At 44.9% G+C, this 17,017-nt stretch overlaps 1 protein-coding gene across 1 annotated transcript; it reads left to right on the top strand.

The window, feature by feature from the left end:
- Nucleotides 1-324: 324 nt before the first annotated feature.
- polr2a (RNA polymerase II subunit A) lies at nucleotides 325-14,631 on the top strand. Its single transcript, XM_023965809.1, has 29 exons — nucleotides 325-670; nucleotides 1,303-1,435; nucleotides 1,530-1,666; nucleotides 1,790-1,963; nucleotides 2,054-2,335; nucleotides 2,424-2,585; nucleotides 2,665-2,885; nucleotides 2,962-3,094; nucleotides 3,183-3,307; nucleotides 3,939-4,149; nucleotides 4,230-4,439; nucleotides 4,528-4,696; nucleotides 4,791-4,885; nucleotides 5,488-5,691; nucleotides 5,778-6,000; nucleotides 6,078-6,261; nucleotides 6,343-6,514; nucleotides 7,407-7,512; nucleotides 7,720-7,925; nucleotides 8,001-8,264; nucleotides 8,363-8,570; nucleotides 8,641-8,741; nucleotides 9,566-9,670; nucleotides 9,760-9,942; nucleotides 10,026-10,229; nucleotides 10,313-10,499; nucleotides 10,573-10,686; nucleotides 10,771-10,920; nucleotides 11,924-14,631. The coding sequence occupies exons 1-29, from the start codon at nucleotides 584-586 to the stop codon at nucleotides 13,072-13,074; spliced, it is 5,901 nt and encodes a 1,966-aa protein (XP_023821577.1). The 5' UTR covers nucleotides 325-583; the 3' UTR covers nucleotides 13,075-14,631.
- Nucleotides 14,632-17,017: the final 2,386 nt, after the last annotated feature.

Below are 17,017 nucleotides of genomic sequence, written 5' to 3'. Positions count from 1 at the left end.
TCCAAAAAGGCCGAGCTGAATATTTTAACTCTCCATGCAAAATACACTGAGCACCGCCCAAATTGAGTCAGTAGAGCCAATAGGAATCCGGTAAAATAAAGTGAATGCCCGCCCACACTTCTGATTCGTTGAGGACAGAACCGTGCTCTTTAATTGGCTGTGCGCACGACAGTATTAATTATTTATATAGCTGTCTGGAGTGGCCAATGAGCGTTATACTACTATGTTTCATGTCCCACCTTCCGAAGAGAAAGTCCCTGCTGTTTTGGGTATGTAACCCCGTGCAACGCTCTCGGTCTATATAAACGGGAGCTGGGCACCTCAACGCTCAGAAGCGCTATAAGCGCTCCGGAGTGTAGATCGGAAAAGGGGAAGGGAGTAGTTCAGGTTCAGCTCAAGTGGGACCAAAGTGTAAAAAATCCCGCATTTTAAGTATCCGACAGCAGGGGTCCCGGAACATCGCCTTCGGATACTTTGCGGTCGCCGTTGGCGCCCAGAGCGGAGTCGTGGTGGCATTTTTTAAGGCTGTTCCTGTTCTCAAAGCAGCGTGCCGAGGAAGGACGCGTCTCTTTGAATAGACAGGATGCACGGACCGCCCTCCGGCGACAGCGCATGCCCACTGCGCACGATCAAGAGAGTACAATTCGGCATCATCAGTCCCGATGAGCTTGTAGGTTATCTTTTTGAAGGGGTTGGGTTTTTTATGAATTAATTAACTCACGGTTAACACATGGCCTATAGCTAACTGATGTATTGAGTAGTGTAACCGTAACAACCAATAAATGTATCTTTTGACAACTGGCAAATCTTGTTAGCCTAGCCTAGCCTAGCCTAGCTAGTCGTGTCAGGCTAGAGCTAACTGTCATGTTGCAGGAAGTTCGGGGGAAAAACCTTTAAGCACAACATATTCTTAAATGATTTATGCTATCACATGAATTAAACCCCTTGTATATCAATGTAATGCAACATATTTGCCCACCATGAGGTCGTGATTTCGATTATTTTGTGCAGTTTTGTTGTTTATGTATACGTGTTGGGTCTCTAAACGAATAAAATCTATTGCTTTTTTAACAATTCGAAAATACATGTCTTTTGATTGACCAAAATTTGAAGTGCTGAAGTTACTTGTTTTTTGTAAGTCATGTAACATATTTTAGATTTAGCAGCTTTATTTCTACCTTTGGGTTACAGATTAATGCATTGATATCTCAAAAAAAGTTCAGATAAATATATAATTATTGCAATTATTCCCATTTGTGTTATTTATTAAGAAATGTATCAAAATGTTATGTATTTCTTCAGAAACGGATGTCAGTCACCACTGAGGGGATCAAATACCCCGAGACAACAGAAGGAGGACGTCCTAAACTCTGTGGCCTTATGGACCCAAGACAAGGGGTGATCGAGCGCTCCGGGAGATGTCAGACATGTGCAGGTACGGTTTTAGAATGCATCCCATCACCTGTTGGGTTAGGGATCTTTTCCTTACCTGATTTTAGGGGCGACTATAATATATTTGTTGTTTTTAGGGAACATGACAGAATGTCCTGGCCATTTTGGGCACATAGAATTGGCAAAGCCCGTTTTCCACGTCGGGTTCATATCAAAGATCATGAAGGTTCTCCGGTGTGTCTGCTTCTTCTGCTCCAAGCTGTTGGTGGACTCGGTAGGTGCTTTTTACAGTAAATAAAGTATAATTTTATTTAAATTTTGCAAGAGTTTAGCCTCTGACTTTTAAATATGGCTTTTTTGTTTTTGCTTCTAATATAATCTTTGCATTTGGTTGCAGAATAATCCCAAGATCAAAGACATTTTGACAAAATCCAAAGGCCAGCCGAGGAAGCGATTAACCCATGTTTATGAGCTGTGCAAAGGCAAAAACATCTGTGAAGGAGGGGAGGAAATGGACAACAAGTTTGGGGTGGAGCAGCAGGACACCGAGGAGGACATTACCAAGGAGAAGGTACCTCTTTGTCACTACTAGCTCATATGAAACTCCAAATGTTCCTGTGAAATCTAATCCATTCTTTGTTGGTACTTATCTGTATCACAGGGTCACGGTGGCTGTGGACGCTACCAGCCTCGCATTCGCCGCTCCGGCTTGGAGCTCTTTGCCGAGTGGAAACACGTCAACGAGGATTCGCAGGAAAAGAAAATCCTGCTGAGTCCAGAGCGCGTCCACGAGATCTTTAAACGCATCTCGGATGAAGAAGACCTCATCTTGGGCATGGATCCCAAGTTCGCTCGGCCAGAGTGGATGATTGTGACCGTGCTGCCTGTGCCGCCACTGGCTGTGAGGCCTGCCGTGGTCATGCAGGGGTCTGCTCGCAACCAGGTACTGAGACATGAACCCATGTGGAATCTTTCTTTTGTTGTTCCTTTGTGTGGGGTGACGTTTGAGATTCTTAACTTATTTTCTAAAGGACGACTTGACCCACAAACTGGCTGACATCGTCAAGATCAACAACCAGCTGAGACGAAACGAACAGAGCGGCGCTGCTGCGCACGTCATTGCTGAAGACGTGAAGCTGCTTCAGTTCCACGTCGCCACCATGGTTGACAACGAGTTGCCAGGCTTACCAAGGGTACTTTAACATTGGGAGAATACGGTGTACCGCCTCTGTTCCACTTGGCTGCTTAGTTTCAACCTGTTTTCTCTCCCAGGCGATGCAAAAGTCTGGCCGGCCTCTGAAATCTATAAAGCAGCGCCTAAAGGGAAAGGAAGGCCGCGTGAGAGGAAACCTGATGGGCAAACGTGTGGACTTCTCAGCTCGAACTGTCATCACCCCAGACCCTAACCTGCAAATCGACCAAGTGGGCGTGCCGCGATCCATCGCAGCCAACATGACCTTCCCCGAAATAGTCACGCCCTTTAATATTGACAGGCAAGGAAGTCTGACAAATTAAAGAGGCGGTTTAAGGAGCAAATGAGGTGAAACTAATGGGTTTTCTTGTTTTTAGATTGCAAGAACTGGTACGGAGAGGCAACAGTCAGTATCCGGGCGCCAAATACATCATTCGGGACAACGGAGACAGAATCGACCTGCGATTCCATCCCAAACCAAGTGACCTTCATTTGCAAATTGGCTACAAGGTCAGATTTATTTCTTCTTTTCACAAGAAACTTTTTTTTATTGGATTAAAAAGACATTGTTCTGATAAAAAACTGTTGTTTTTTTTAGGTGGAAAGGCACATGTGTGACGGAGACATCGTTATTTTCAACCGACAACCTACACTACATAAAATGTCCATGATGGGGCACAGAGTGCGGATTCTGCCCTGGTCCACATTTCGACTCAACCTCAGGTACCAAAGTTAGACCCGACCATCCAACAAAAAACAATAGAGATTTTTTAATAAAAATAAATTCTTTAAAAATTAAACACGATATCCTGGATTACTTTACATTTTATGTCCCACAGTTAAAGGGATATACATTGAAAATTAAACTTTTCTCATCTTTTTAAGTTGGAAAAAATTAAGAGTCTGAGACTTTCTGCTGTATTATTTTAGCCATTTGCTGGTTTTGTGAAAAAATAGAAGTTTTTTTTTTTTTTTTTTTTAAAGGTTTGTTTTTCTTTATATCCTCAAAAAAGAAAAAAAAACCTTAAACTTCCCCTTTTAATTAAACAAATACACAATACAGGATGAAAAACAAAAACAACTTTGTTTGTCAAAAAGAACTACTAGAAAGTAAATGGACTCCCCAACAAAGATTTTTTCCCTGATATTTACGCCGATATGATCTGATATTGCGCTTCTTAAGAACAAATGGCACAAATGTTAGGGGGAAAAAGAAGTTCACAAATAAAACCCTTTTCTGAAATCGATCCAGGAAATCTGTGGACCATGATAATGATTGTGTTTGTTGGTTTAAAGAGTAAAACCAAAGTTGCACACATGGTCTCAAATGTCACACCACCTTCTCTTCATCCAGTGTCACCACCCCGTACAACGCCGACTTTGACGGCGATGAGATGAACCTCCACCTGCCTCAGTCGTTGGAGACCAGAGCAGAGATCCAGGAGCTCGCCATGGTGCCTCGCATGATCGTCACTCCGCAGTCAAACAGGCCGGTCATGGGTATCGTGCAGGACACGCTCACAGCCGTGCGCAAATTCACAAAGAGGGACGTCTTCTTGGAGAGGGTAAGGCGTTGTCGCCGCGGGAACAGCAGGTGGCGAGTCGTCTTCACTTCCGTTGACCCCTGCGTTGTTCCGCCTGGCAGGGGGAAGTGATGAACCTCCTCATGTTCCTCTCCACTTGGGACGGGAAGATGCCCCAGCCCGCCATCCTCAAGCCGCGGCCTCTGTGGACGGGGAAGCAGATCTTCAGCCTCATCATTCCAGGACACATCAACGTGATCCGCACGCACAGCACCCACCCCGACGACGAGGACAGCGGGCCTTACAAACACATTTCACCCGGAGACACCAAGGTACACGACGTGGACCATTTCACACATGGGCCGAAGACGGTAACAACGACAACAACAGCCCTAATCTGAGAACGGCCTTTTTCTGAAGGTTATCGTGGAGAACGGGGAGCTGATCATGGGGATCCTCTGTAAGAAGTCTTTAGGAACTTCAGCCGGCTCCCTGGTCCACATTTCCTACCTGGAGATGGGCCACGACATCACCAGACTCTTCTACTCCAACATCCAGACTGTGGTCAACAACTGGCTGCTCATTGAGGGTAAGGAATCAGGAAAAAAAATGGCTTCTTAACTCAAGAAATGTCAGGCGGTGGATCGGCTCTGATCCTACGAATCGATGTCTTCCATTTATAGGCCACTCTATCGGTATTGGAGACTCCATCGCTGATGCAAAGACGTACCTGGACATCCAGAACACAATCAAGAAAGCCAAGCAGGATGTGATAGAAGTGAGAATACTGACGGTCTGCAGCCGTCCTGGATCACGAGGACCAGATAGTTTTGCAGTTCTTCTTTCTTACGGCGCCTTTCAGCCAAACTTTAGCTCCTGCCACATTATCAAAAACTCACCAAAATGTGCCCCAGTACCTGGGGAAAATGAAATTTTGATGACATCACAGAGGGCGTAAGCGTCAAAAAATGAACAGGATTTATGAACAGTATGTGGCAAAGTGTGAGATTTGCTGATTTTTCTCATTTTCCTAGAACACAGAGAAAGAAAACGTTTGTTTTAGTGAAATTTCACACACGCCACCAGGTTAAGTCTACAACCACAAGTGCAGTTTAGACATTCAGGGATTTCCATCTATCGCCTCCTAGCTCCTCGAGCATTATTGGCAAGCCACAAAGGGGGGGGGGGGGGGGGGGGAATTTGAAGTTGTAGATTTATTACATAAATCACTGACAAAACAATAGACATTCAAGATGGACATATTAGGAATGTGGGCGTGGTTAACCAAAACGTCCGTTGCTAAGGAAATCTGAAAGGTTACTTTTCCAGATTCTTCCAAAGATTAAATCTTACTTTATTTTTCTGTTTTTACCCTTCTAGGTCATTGAGAAGGCGCACAACAACGAGCTGGAGCCAACCCCTGGAAACACTCTGAGGCAGACCTTTGAGAACCAGGTGAACCGCATCCTCAACGACGCCCGTGACAAAACCGGGTCCTCGGCCCAGAAGTCGCTGTCTGAATACAACAACTTCAAGTCCATGGTGGTAGCCGGCTCCAAAGGATCAAAGATCAACATCTCGCAGGTTCGATTTCTGCCTGAATGTCTTCAAACCCAACTGGTGGAGTCTGGGTAGCGGTGGCCTGATGGCGTTCCTCCCTCCTCGTGCAGGTCATCGCCGTGGTGGGGCAGCAGAACGTGGAGGGTAAGCGGATCCCCTTCGGCTTCAAGCACCGCACGCTGCCTCACTTCATCAAGGACGACTACGGTCCCGAGAGCAGAGGCTTTGTGGAGAACTCCTACCTGGCAGGACTCACGCCCACAGAGTTCTTCTTCCACGCCATGGGAGGCAGAGAGGGTCTGATCGACACAGCTGTCAAGACGGCTGAGACCGGTGAGTCTGGAGCTGCAGCAGCTTGTCGTTTTCGTTCTCTGAGATGCCTAAAGCAATTTCTATGCTCTTAATTCCAGGTTATATCCAGCGCCGTCTGATCAAATCCATGGAGTCTGTCATGGTGAAATATGATGCCACCGTGCGGAACTCCATCAACCAGGTGGTGCAGCTGCGTTACGGCGAGGACGGCCTGGCAGGAGAGAACGTGGAGTTCCAAAACCTGGCGTCTCTGAAACCCTCCAACAAGGCTTTCGAAAAGAAGTAGGTCCCGTCACGGACCCGGGAACCCTCAGCGGTTTTTCATGGTTGAAACCCATCCCCCTCCTCTCGTCTTCTGCTTAGGTTCAAGTTTGATTGCACCAATGACCGCGCGCTGAGGAGGGTCCTGCAGGAGGACGTGGTCAAAGACGTGATGACAAACGCTCACGTTCAAAGCGTGCTGGAGAAGGAGTTTGACAAGATGAAGGAGGACAGAGAGATCCTCAGAGCCATCTTTCCCACCGGAGACAGCAAGGTGAGTCGACCTGAGTTCAGAGGACTTCGTCTCAGCAGAATCTTCATCATAAAGACTCAAAAGATTCAACAAGAAACGCTCCAAAGGACGGCCTCTCTCATCATATTCTATTTGTCTATTGTCAAAGTGTTCACATTGGTATTTAAGCTTTGAACTGTTTTTATACAAAATCTAAAAACCTGTGCCATTTTCTAGGACATAGTTTCTGCAGAGCAGCAGCAGTTTATCAGAAATTCACCTTGGAGTTGTGGGCGGAGCAACCCCTCCCTATTGCTGAGAGTTCTCTGTTTACACGCCACCTTGTAGTGAAGTAGGCCGTTTTCTGCGTCAAAAATATAATTTTATTCAAAAAAGATTATTTTCATCTGCTCCGGATTCACAACAATTCGAATAAATAAATACTTAGAAATGCAATTTTAATCCTAGTTTTCTATCTAAATATATATATCTATATCTATCTATCAATCTATCGATAGATACATAGATATGTAGATATAGATAGAAAATATGCCACAAAAATACAATTTGCATTTATTTGACAAAATGAAAAACCCACATAAAATGCTTTTATCTTAAAACAAAAAAGGGATTTTAAAAATGCAAAAAAGAGGATATAATATGAAATATATTTTCATTCCAATTCCAGGAGCAGCATATTTGCTATATAACAAGTATATTTTTTCAATGATTTGAATTAAAGAAATGCAGTTTTAATCTCAATTTTCTTTACATTTGTCATCCATCATGAGAAAAATCCCACAAAAGTGTATCCAGTGTTAAAAACACAATTTTCATCAGTGGGTCTTCTAAAGGATTCTGTTTAATTGGATCTGCTGTGTTAGGAAAATGACCAGATTTCAGCACCTCGTGTGATGCCTCTTCTGTCCTGCAGGTGGTGCTGCCGTGCAATCTGGCCAGAATGATCTGGAACGCCCAGAAGATTTTTCGAATTAACCCTCGTACCCCGACGGACCTGAACCCGTTGAGAGTGGTCGAGGGTACGCTGATATTTATTTTCTTGGGTTTCCTTTTTGGTTTTGGAGGCGGAGCTTGGAGGTGACCTCACACGCCGAGTAAAACCACCAGATTAAATCCTCAGCTGTTGCGTAACACACACAGCAAATCTGTCTGCGGAAGCTTATTAAACACCCCGGACATAAAAAGTGGTTCCACGCCTCACGCGTTTCTCCGTCTTCTGCTCTCAGGGGTTCAGGAGCTGAGCAAGAAGCTGATTATTGTGAACGGCGATGACCCTCTGAGTCGACAGGCTCAGGAGAACGCCACCCTGCTCTTCAACATCCACCTGCGCTCAACGCTCTGCTCCAAGCGCATGACGGAGGAGTTCCGCCTCTCCACGGAAGCTTTCGATTGGCTGTTAGGAGAGATCGAGACCAAGTTCAACCAGTCCATCGTACGTCTGTTTCCGTAAAGTCACTACATCAGAGCGCAGGCGGGAAAATGATGAGAAACTGTGGCTCCCCTTTAGGCCCATCCAGGCGAAATGGTCGGCGCGCTCGCCGCCCAGTCTTTAGGAGAGCCGGCCACACAGATGACCCTGAACACCTTCCACTACGCCGGCGTGTCGGCCAAGAACGTGACTCTGGGTGTGCCCCGTCTGAAGGAGTTGATCAACATCTCCAAGAGGCCCAAGACGCCTTCGCTCACCGTCTTCCTGCTGGGTCAGGCGGCACGCGACGCCGAGAGAGCCAAGGACATCCTGTGCCGACTGGAACACACCACGCTGCGCAAAGTAAGAGAAGACGCCGCCGCCGTGGTTTCAGTCCTGCACATCAACTCTTTCTGTTTTTTGCGTTTGAAGTTGATCATCTAACACTTTCTCTGTTGTAGGTGACGGCCAACACCGCCATCTACTACGACCCGAACCCGCAGAACACGGTGGTGGCCGAGGACCAGGAGTGGGTGAACGTCTACTACGAGATGCCCGACTTCGACGTGACTCGGATTTCCCCGTGGCTGCTGCGCATCGAGCTCGACAGGAAGCACATGACTGACCGCAAGCTGACCATGGAGCAAATCGCCGAGAAGATCAACGCAGGTAGATCATCCGACTCGGCTCTGTTTTTACGAAAAAAGGAGCCCCAATAACGCCGTTTTCTCATTTTAAGGTTTTGGGGATGACCTGAACTGTATTTTTAATGACGACAACGCGGAGAAGCTGGTGCTGCGAATCCGAATCATGAACAGCGATGAAAACAAGTTCCAGGAGGTGAATAAAGATGATTTCAAGTCCCATTCCGATTGATCTATTGTCAAAACATTTCCAGTGGTCTCTTAACTATGAAGATTCAGCTTTTAGCTAAATCAAAACAAAAGGCTCTGTTGTTTTCTCAGACATAGTTTCTGCAGAATTTCATCAGAAAGTTGCCTCCGAGTTGTGGGCAGGACTGCTGCCCGCCGCCCCCCTTTCCTCTCCCCATTGCTGAGAGCTCTCTGTTTACACCTTCTCTTGCTTAGCGGAGACGGTTTGGTTAATAGTTTAGACAAATCGTGCGTTTTTATGGCACAAGCACTAAATTTGACAAGCATGTACCTTACGATCCCGTCTTTCAGAAGAGCGTGTTCGCCACAAGGAAAACCCAAAATGGCGGCTAGTTCAGTGTCTATTTACCTGAAGTTTCAACAATCTGGGCTGTTTATAAGCAAAATAGACGATTATTTTAAAAACCGGCGCCACTCTAGCTTACAGCCCCTCACACCCCCAACCTAACGTTAGCAGTGCAACAAAAATGGCGAGCAACGTCGGAGCTATCCAGCCGGGGAAAACGCACACCTGTGTTTGCGTGGGATGGGGGAGGAGCTTGTGACTCGCCCAGCGTATTTTCCTCATCACAAATCTGTTTTTCAAACTGCCGTTTGTGTCACGATTTGAATAAAGACAGACTCAGAAATGTAATTTTAAGCTGAATTTTCTTTCCATAAGTCCCCCATCATCATTAAAAATGCTACAAGAACACGTTCAAAACACCAAAAGCAACTTTTTCTTTGATCTTTACGCTAATTAAAGCTTGTACTTGGGGTGTTCTCGTCCAGGATGAGGAGGTGGTGGACAAAATGGACGACGACGTGTTTCTGCGGTGCATCGAGTCCAACATGCTGACGGACATGACTCTGCAGGGCATCGAGCAGATCAGCAAGGTACCAGGATGGACATTTCCTCCGCAGCGTCTCCCACTGAGTCAGGAGCAGCTAAGAAAACTGGAGTTCTGCCCCCTTTTCCCCTTCAGGTCTACATGCACTTACCCCAGACGGACAATAAGAAGAAGATCATCATCACCGAGGACGGAGAGTTCAAGGCCCTGCAGGAGTGGATCCTGGAGACGGACGGCGTGAGCCTCATGAGGGTGCTGAGCGAGAAGGACGTGGATCCCGTCAGGACCACGTCCAACGACATCGTGGAGATCTTTACGGTACTATTGGCGTCGCTGCATCGTGGCGTTCTGAAGGCATCCCCTCCACGCGGCTGTAACCCGAAGGCGTTCTTCACCGGCAGGTTTTGGGGATCGAGGCCGTGCGGAAGGCGCTGGAGAGGGAGTTGTACCACGTCATCTCCTTTGACGGTTCCTACGTCAACTACCGCCACTTGGCTCTGCTCTGCGACACCATGACCTGCCGCGGCCACCTGATGGCCATCACGCGTCACGGCATCAACCGGCAGGACACGGGACCGCTCATGAAGTGTTCCTTTGAGGAAACGGTAAAAAAAAGATTTGCTTCAAGTTTGAAGGAAGTCTTCAATTTGGAAACATTTTCTACACCTTTCTCCGTGTTTGTCTTTAGGTGGATGTGCTGATGGAGGCGGCGTCCCACGGCGAGTGTGACCCCATGAAGGGCGTATCGGAGAACATCATGCTGGGCCAGTTGGCCCCAGCGGGGACGGGCTGCTTCGACTTGCTGCTGGATGCAGAGAAGTGCAAGTACGGCATGGAGATCCCAACAAACATTCCTGGCATCAGCGTAGCCGGACGTAAGTGAAGAAAAGGACGGAAACGACACCGCGGTCATGAAAGAAAAAAACTCACCTTTATTCAAATCCACAGCCACTGGAATGTTCTTCGGCTCCGTGCCGAGCCCCATGAGCGGGATGTCTCCTGCCATGACGCCTTGGAACACAGGAGCCACTCCAGCCTACGGCGCCTGGTCCCCCAGTGTCGGTGCGTGACCCCCCCTCCTGCTTTTTGTCATCATCACTATTCTTTTTTTACGTTTCCGCTCATGTTTTGATTTATGCCCAACAGGAAGCGGCATGACTCCCGGAGCTGCTGGTTTCTCCCCCAGCGCGGCGTCGGACGCCAGTGGATTCTCTCCTGGTTACTCCCCCGCCTGGTCTCCCACTCCTGGTTCCCCAGGATCCCCGGGGCCGCTCAGTCCGTACATCCCATCTCCAGGTAAAAGCCCCTTTTATCACCACACCCATCACCTGAGTAACCCCAGATGACCACGATCCACATTTGACCCGTTTTCTTTAACCAAAAATGTAGCGTTTCATTTGCTGCTTTTGAGTCTTGGCAACGATTCTTTTAAAAATGTAAACAATTAAAATATATAAAGTATAAAGCAGATATAAAATATTTTGAGAATAATCTTAATTTTTTTGTCTTTATTTATTTGACCTTTTTTTGTTATTTCTGTAATTGTTAAAGATTACTGCCGCATTGAGTAGAGCTGGATTTAGTGAATCCTGTCCTTTGAAGTCTCCAATCACCTTTTGATCTGTTTTCTAAGCGCCCCAGTCGTCTTCGACTTATGCTTATGCTGTTTTTAGACAAAAAACAAAAAACCGTCACTTTTTCCTGAACGTAGTTTCTGAAGTTCATTAGAAATGTTTGAGTTGTGGGAGTAACCCCGCCCCCCTCCCCGTTGCTGATAGCCCAGAGGAAGGACAAATATGCCCTTACCAACGACATTCACACGATTTACATAAAGAAATACTCAGAAATGTAATTTCTAATTTTTTTTCTGTCCATCATGAGGAAAACGCTACAAGAACACGTGAAAACACCATTTTGATTGAAGTGAAATTCAATTCAATTTTCTTTTTTTAATGCAAAATAACAGATTTTCTTTTAGTTTTTAATTTGAGAATTTTTAATTTGGTAAGAAAGTTTCACCTTTGTTCGGCTTGAAACCCAAAACAGCCGTTGTAAACTACAGCAAAAGGCTTTGGAGATGGAAATTTTAACGAAAATCAGTGCTTCCAGTTGTGATCGAGGTTCTGCTGGAACATTTTTGGTGGTGTTTTTACAAAACTGGGGGCTGCAGAGACAATAAAACATTTTCTGATCCGTTTGTCATAAAAGCTGACTAACTCTTGGAATCATGACTCAGCGTTTTAGCAGAAATCTGTTCTTTTTTCTTTTTTTCTCACAAAAGTCTGTTTTTTGTCTTCAGGCGGAGCGATGTCACCAAACTACTCGCCCACCTCACCCGCTTACGAGCCTCGTTCCCCAGGAGGCTACACCCCTCAGAGCCCCGGCTACTCCCCGACCTCCCCATCCTACTCCCCGACCTCCCCCTCCTACTCCCCCACCAGCCCCAACTACAGCCCAACCTCTCCTTCTTACTCACCCACGTCTCCCAGCTACTCCCCGACGTCTCCTTCCTACTCGCCCACGTCCCCCTCCTACTCCCCTACATCCCCCTCCTACTCCCCTACGTCCCCCTCCTACTCTCCAACGTCTCCCTCGTACTCTCCCACCTCCCCGAGCTACAGCCCAACGTCGCCGAGCTACAGCCCCACATCCCCCAGCTACTCGCCCACATCCCCTTCTTATTCCCCCACCTCACCCTCTTACTCCCCCACATCTCCGTCCTACTCCCCTACCTCCCCATCCTACTCCCCCACCTCTCCTTCGTACTCACCCACCAGCCCAAGCTACAGCCCCACGTCCCCGAACTACACCCCTACGTCGCCCAGCTACTCCCCAACGTCTCCTTCCTACTCGCCCACGTCTCCCTCTTACTCCCCAACGTCTCCTAACTACACCCCAACCAGTCCCAACTACTCCCCTACCTCTCCATCCTATTCCCCCACTTCTCCATCCTACTCCCCCTCCAGTCCGCGCTACACCCCGCAGTCGCCCACCTACACGCCCAGCTCCCCCTCATACAGCCCCAGTTCTCCCTCATACTCGCCCACCTCGCCCAAATACACCCCCACTTCACCGTCGTACAGCCCGAGCTCTCCCGAGTACACCCCCACCTCGCCCAAATACTCCCCCACTTCACCGAAGTACTCCCCAACGTCACCCAAATACTCGCCGACCTCTCCCACCTACTCCCCGACGACTCCAAAGTACAGCCCCACGTCTCCCACCTACTCCCCCACATCCCCCACGTACACCCCCACCAGCCCCAAGTATTCCCCAACCTCCCCCACCTACTCCCCAACCTCCCCCAAGTACTCCCCCACATCCCCGACATACTCGCCAACTAGTCCCAAAGGCTCCACCTACAGCCCCACCTCCCCCGGCTACAGCCCCACCTCCCCCACCTACAGCCCGGCCATCAGCCCCGACGACAGCGACGAGGAGAACAACTGATGTGCCCCGGAGGAGGAGGAGGGAGGGCAGCTGAGGAGCAGACATGAAGGACGGCACACTGGTGGCACCGCAGAGGTCTCATCTGACATCATTCACCCCGTGCAAGAAGGGGGGGGGGGGGACTCTGCTTTCCAACTTGACCCCCTCCTGAAATGTTAGAACTGAAAGACTAAAACTGAAGAGGAAAAAAAAAAGGTTGCCTTTTGAGAAAATCTTTTCTTAACACGAGATGTTTAAACAAACTGGGAACCCTGAGTGGAGGAAAAAAGATGTGGACAATGCGGGTCGGATACATGGATTCCCGCTTCCCGTCTTTCTCTCGTTCTCTGACGCCGGTTGCTTCTGTCTCTCCTTGAAAAGGTCCTACTTGTTCCCAGCAGCTTTTCTGAGAAAGTAGATTGTATTTATTGAACATTAACACCCAAGATCTTGAGGCAATACGAGTGAAAACCGTGTCTATCGAGGAGTCTCTAGTTCCACCTTTTGGCTGCTTTCGTCACTTCCTGTTTCCTTTATTTTAAAGAATAAAAGTTCTTGGAGAAAGAAAGTGGTTTGCAGGAAGAAGGCCTGAGTTGGAGTAGACTTCATAGATGAGCCGCCTCTCCCTTCAGTGAGCTGAAAGACGACGACACCCACCAGCATCGTCTGCTGGTCCAATAGCAGTTTTCAGACTTATTCATAAAAAGATAATAAAAAAAGAAAAATCTTTTTCATGTTTAAAAACATAAGAAGTAGTTTGAATTATCATTCTCTTTTTGAAAAAAATGTTTTTTTTGTTTTTTTGAGCAAGCCGCTTTCGTTTGATCATTTTTGTCCCATTTCTAAGAGAAACATTTCATCCTCCTGTTGGCCTTTTATTCACAACATAGAGGCTGGATTTTTTTTTGTGTTTTTTTGGGCCTCAAACTTTACCCACTACATTAGTGTGAACATGATTTTCCAAGCAGCATTTTTTTTTAATCCAAACAGTGGGACTGTCAGGTAGCCGTCTGTGCACCTGGAAGAGAAAGCATCTTTCTTTCTTTTTTCCCCATCACAACATTCAACACGGTTGGAGTTTGCTGAACTTTCTGATCCCCTCCCTTTACTTCCACAAGTGATCCTCATTTCTTTAAAAAAAAATATAAAAAAATCAGTGTTTTCCTTGTATTTTTCTACTCGTCTGTACCTGTGATGAGGGGAACCGTTGTGTGTTGTGAGACTGGGAGTCCTGCAGAAGTGAAACACATCCTGACGTTCTTTAGTTCTGAAAAGCCTTGAACTTCTTCAGATTTATTTGTTTCTACCTGCTCAGACTGGAGTTGAACGAGCTCCTCTCTTTCTGTGCTGGCGCTGTCTTCACCTCAGCTCAGGCCATCCGGACTCCCAGAAGATGCTTGTTTGTTTTTTTTGTTTTTTTTTTTTGGTCTGATGGCGATTCAGGGTTTCAAGCTGAGGAAGAAGTTGATGTTAAGCAAAATAATTAACTTAAAAGTTGCCACTGTATAGCAATGGAATCATTATCTCATTCTCTTTATCTGTTTGTTTTTGAAAACAAAATAAAAATTTTAATACACCTGTCTGATTTGTCATTGAAGGTTGAGTAGTTCTTTATTTACAGTCTTAAGACATTACCTTATAAACTGCTTAGTCAGTGATTGATTTCTAATCTACCTAAAAATCTACTTTGTGGCTTTTTTCTAATTATGACTTCTGCAAATCAGATCATGTCATTGGTTTATAGTCCAGGAGAAAAAGTAAAACATTTATATGCAAATATTTAAACTTTACTGAGGATTTTTTGTGCAACCAAAGAGGATGTGCTTTACTCTAGTAACAGAATTTTAAATGTTTTAACCAAAATGTTGCTCACCGTTTCAAATTTTCGCACTCTGTAAATCACACTAAACCTCTTGATCTAGTGTACAAACACGTTACAGGAACGCCTTTGGCATAAATACATAAATCCAATATTCATGCTATATGATTGTCATTTATTGGAAGTCTGTAAATGAAATGAACTTTTAAAAGTAATTTTTACAAAAATAAAAGCTCTATGCTTTATTTTTTCTAGATTATTTTAAAAAGTCTGTCTTGGGATGAAAACGTTTTTTCCCCCTCAATATTTATACAACAACTGTAGTTTAAACATTTGTGAATTTATTGTTTTCAAAGGAAAGTATGCCAAAAACAAACGCTTTTGTGTCATATTTCTGAAAACATGTTCAAAAATGCTATTACTGACTAAAAAGGTTTTTTAGAAACACTTAAATTAGAGAAATGATAATTGGATAAAACAATAGAATGTGTCTAACATCTAACCAAATTCTGTTTAAAAAATAAAACTTAAACTAAGTGACATGCAAGTTTTTTAAAAACCATAGTTCAAGCAGATGTTCAAATATCAATTGACAGTTTTATCACGGAATCAGAAAAAAACGCAAGTTTAGGATTTATTATTAAAATGCCTATTCAAACGTACATATTTTGTGTTAAAGCTATGACTCTTGTGCTATCCTAGGTACTTTAACGTTGGAAGTTGGGTCATCTAGACCCACTAGACAGTGCTCTGAACCTTTTTTTTTCAATGATTTGTGATCTTCACTGGTGTCCATGGATTACATGAAATCTTTCCACCTTTATCCACCTTTGTCATGGTAGGGAGAACACGTCAATGTAAGGGTGGGGTCATCCAAGATAGCACAAGGGTTAAATAAAGAAATGAAGTTTTTTTTTTTTTAATAATCTTATTTCAAATTATTTAAATCTTATTGTAAAACATTTTTCATGTTTAATTCTAAATTGCACAATGCATTTTCAAGTTTCAAGCTTTACTTGAATTGTTTCTGGAGGTTGTAATAGCAGACATTCAACTCCTGGGGGCGCTCTTTCAACACTACCAACCTGCTCCCAGACAGGAAGTTGTTCATCGAATAATGTGAACAAGTTTAATTTAAAGAAAGGCTCTTTACATAAAATAAAATCAAATAAAATAAAAATCATCCTTTCTCTATGTTTGCATTATAAAAATATTCCTAATAAAGAAAAAAATAAGTTATCTTTAGTATGATTTCAAAACTAACCACATTAAAACATTATCCCAGTCGGGCATTAAAATAAATAAATAAATAAATAAAAATAAATATTTCTAACTAAAATTAATGGTAAGAATAAACAAAAATAAAGAACTTTGTTACATTTAAATCTAATTTATGATTTAAAAATAATTCCATAAAGAAGGTTTCATCAATTGTGTGATATCCTCACAGGCTCACAGAGATGCTTGGGTCAGTACTAAACATGGAATGTTTTCAAAAATCTTATACAATGATTCCATAGAAGTTTGAATTCATTTTCTTTCTTTTTTACAATATGTCAGTCTTTCCAGGTTTAGACCTGTCATCGGTTCATTTGTCCACATTTAAATAGATTTGCTTTTCCACAGCAATGCAAACAAAATTTGTGGTGGAACTCAATCTTCTTTGCTTCCTTTTGGCTTCCCCCTTCAGGGATTGCCACAGCGAACGAGCTTCCTCCATCTAACCCTGTTTTCTGCATCCTCTACTCTAACATCAGCTACATTTATCTCTTCGTTCATTGCATCCATTAACCTCCTCTTTGGTCTTCCACTAGACCTCTGTTCTGGCAGCTCTAGACTCAGCATCCTTCTACCAATACATTCTCTGTCTCTCTTCTGGACATGTCTGAATCATCTCAGCCTGGCCTCTCTGACTTTATCTCCTAAACCTTTAAAATATACAGTACTGTCCATCTTATGCACTTATTCTGGTCACTCCCAAAGAGAACCTCAGCATCTTCATCTCTGCTATCTCAAGCTCTCCTTCCTGTCTTTTCCTCAGTACCGCTGTCTTTTGGAACCAACATACCCAGAGTAAGCAAGTTCAGGCGGATTTCAGCCAGACTTCAGGGTTAAAGTCAGGGTAGTGTAAACATGCTTTCTGGA

The sequence above is a fragment of the Oryzias latipes genome, chromosome 18 (assembly GCF_002234675.1).
Source record: "Oryzias latipes chromosome 18, ASM223467v1".
NCBI classification, from domain to species: domain Eukaryota; kingdom Metazoa; phylum Chordata; class Actinopteri; order Beloniformes; family Adrianichthyidae; genus Oryzias; species Oryzias latipes.
The sequence above is the reverse complement of the archived record's forward strand: the minus strand, read 5'-3'. Positions and strand labels throughout refer to the sequence as shown.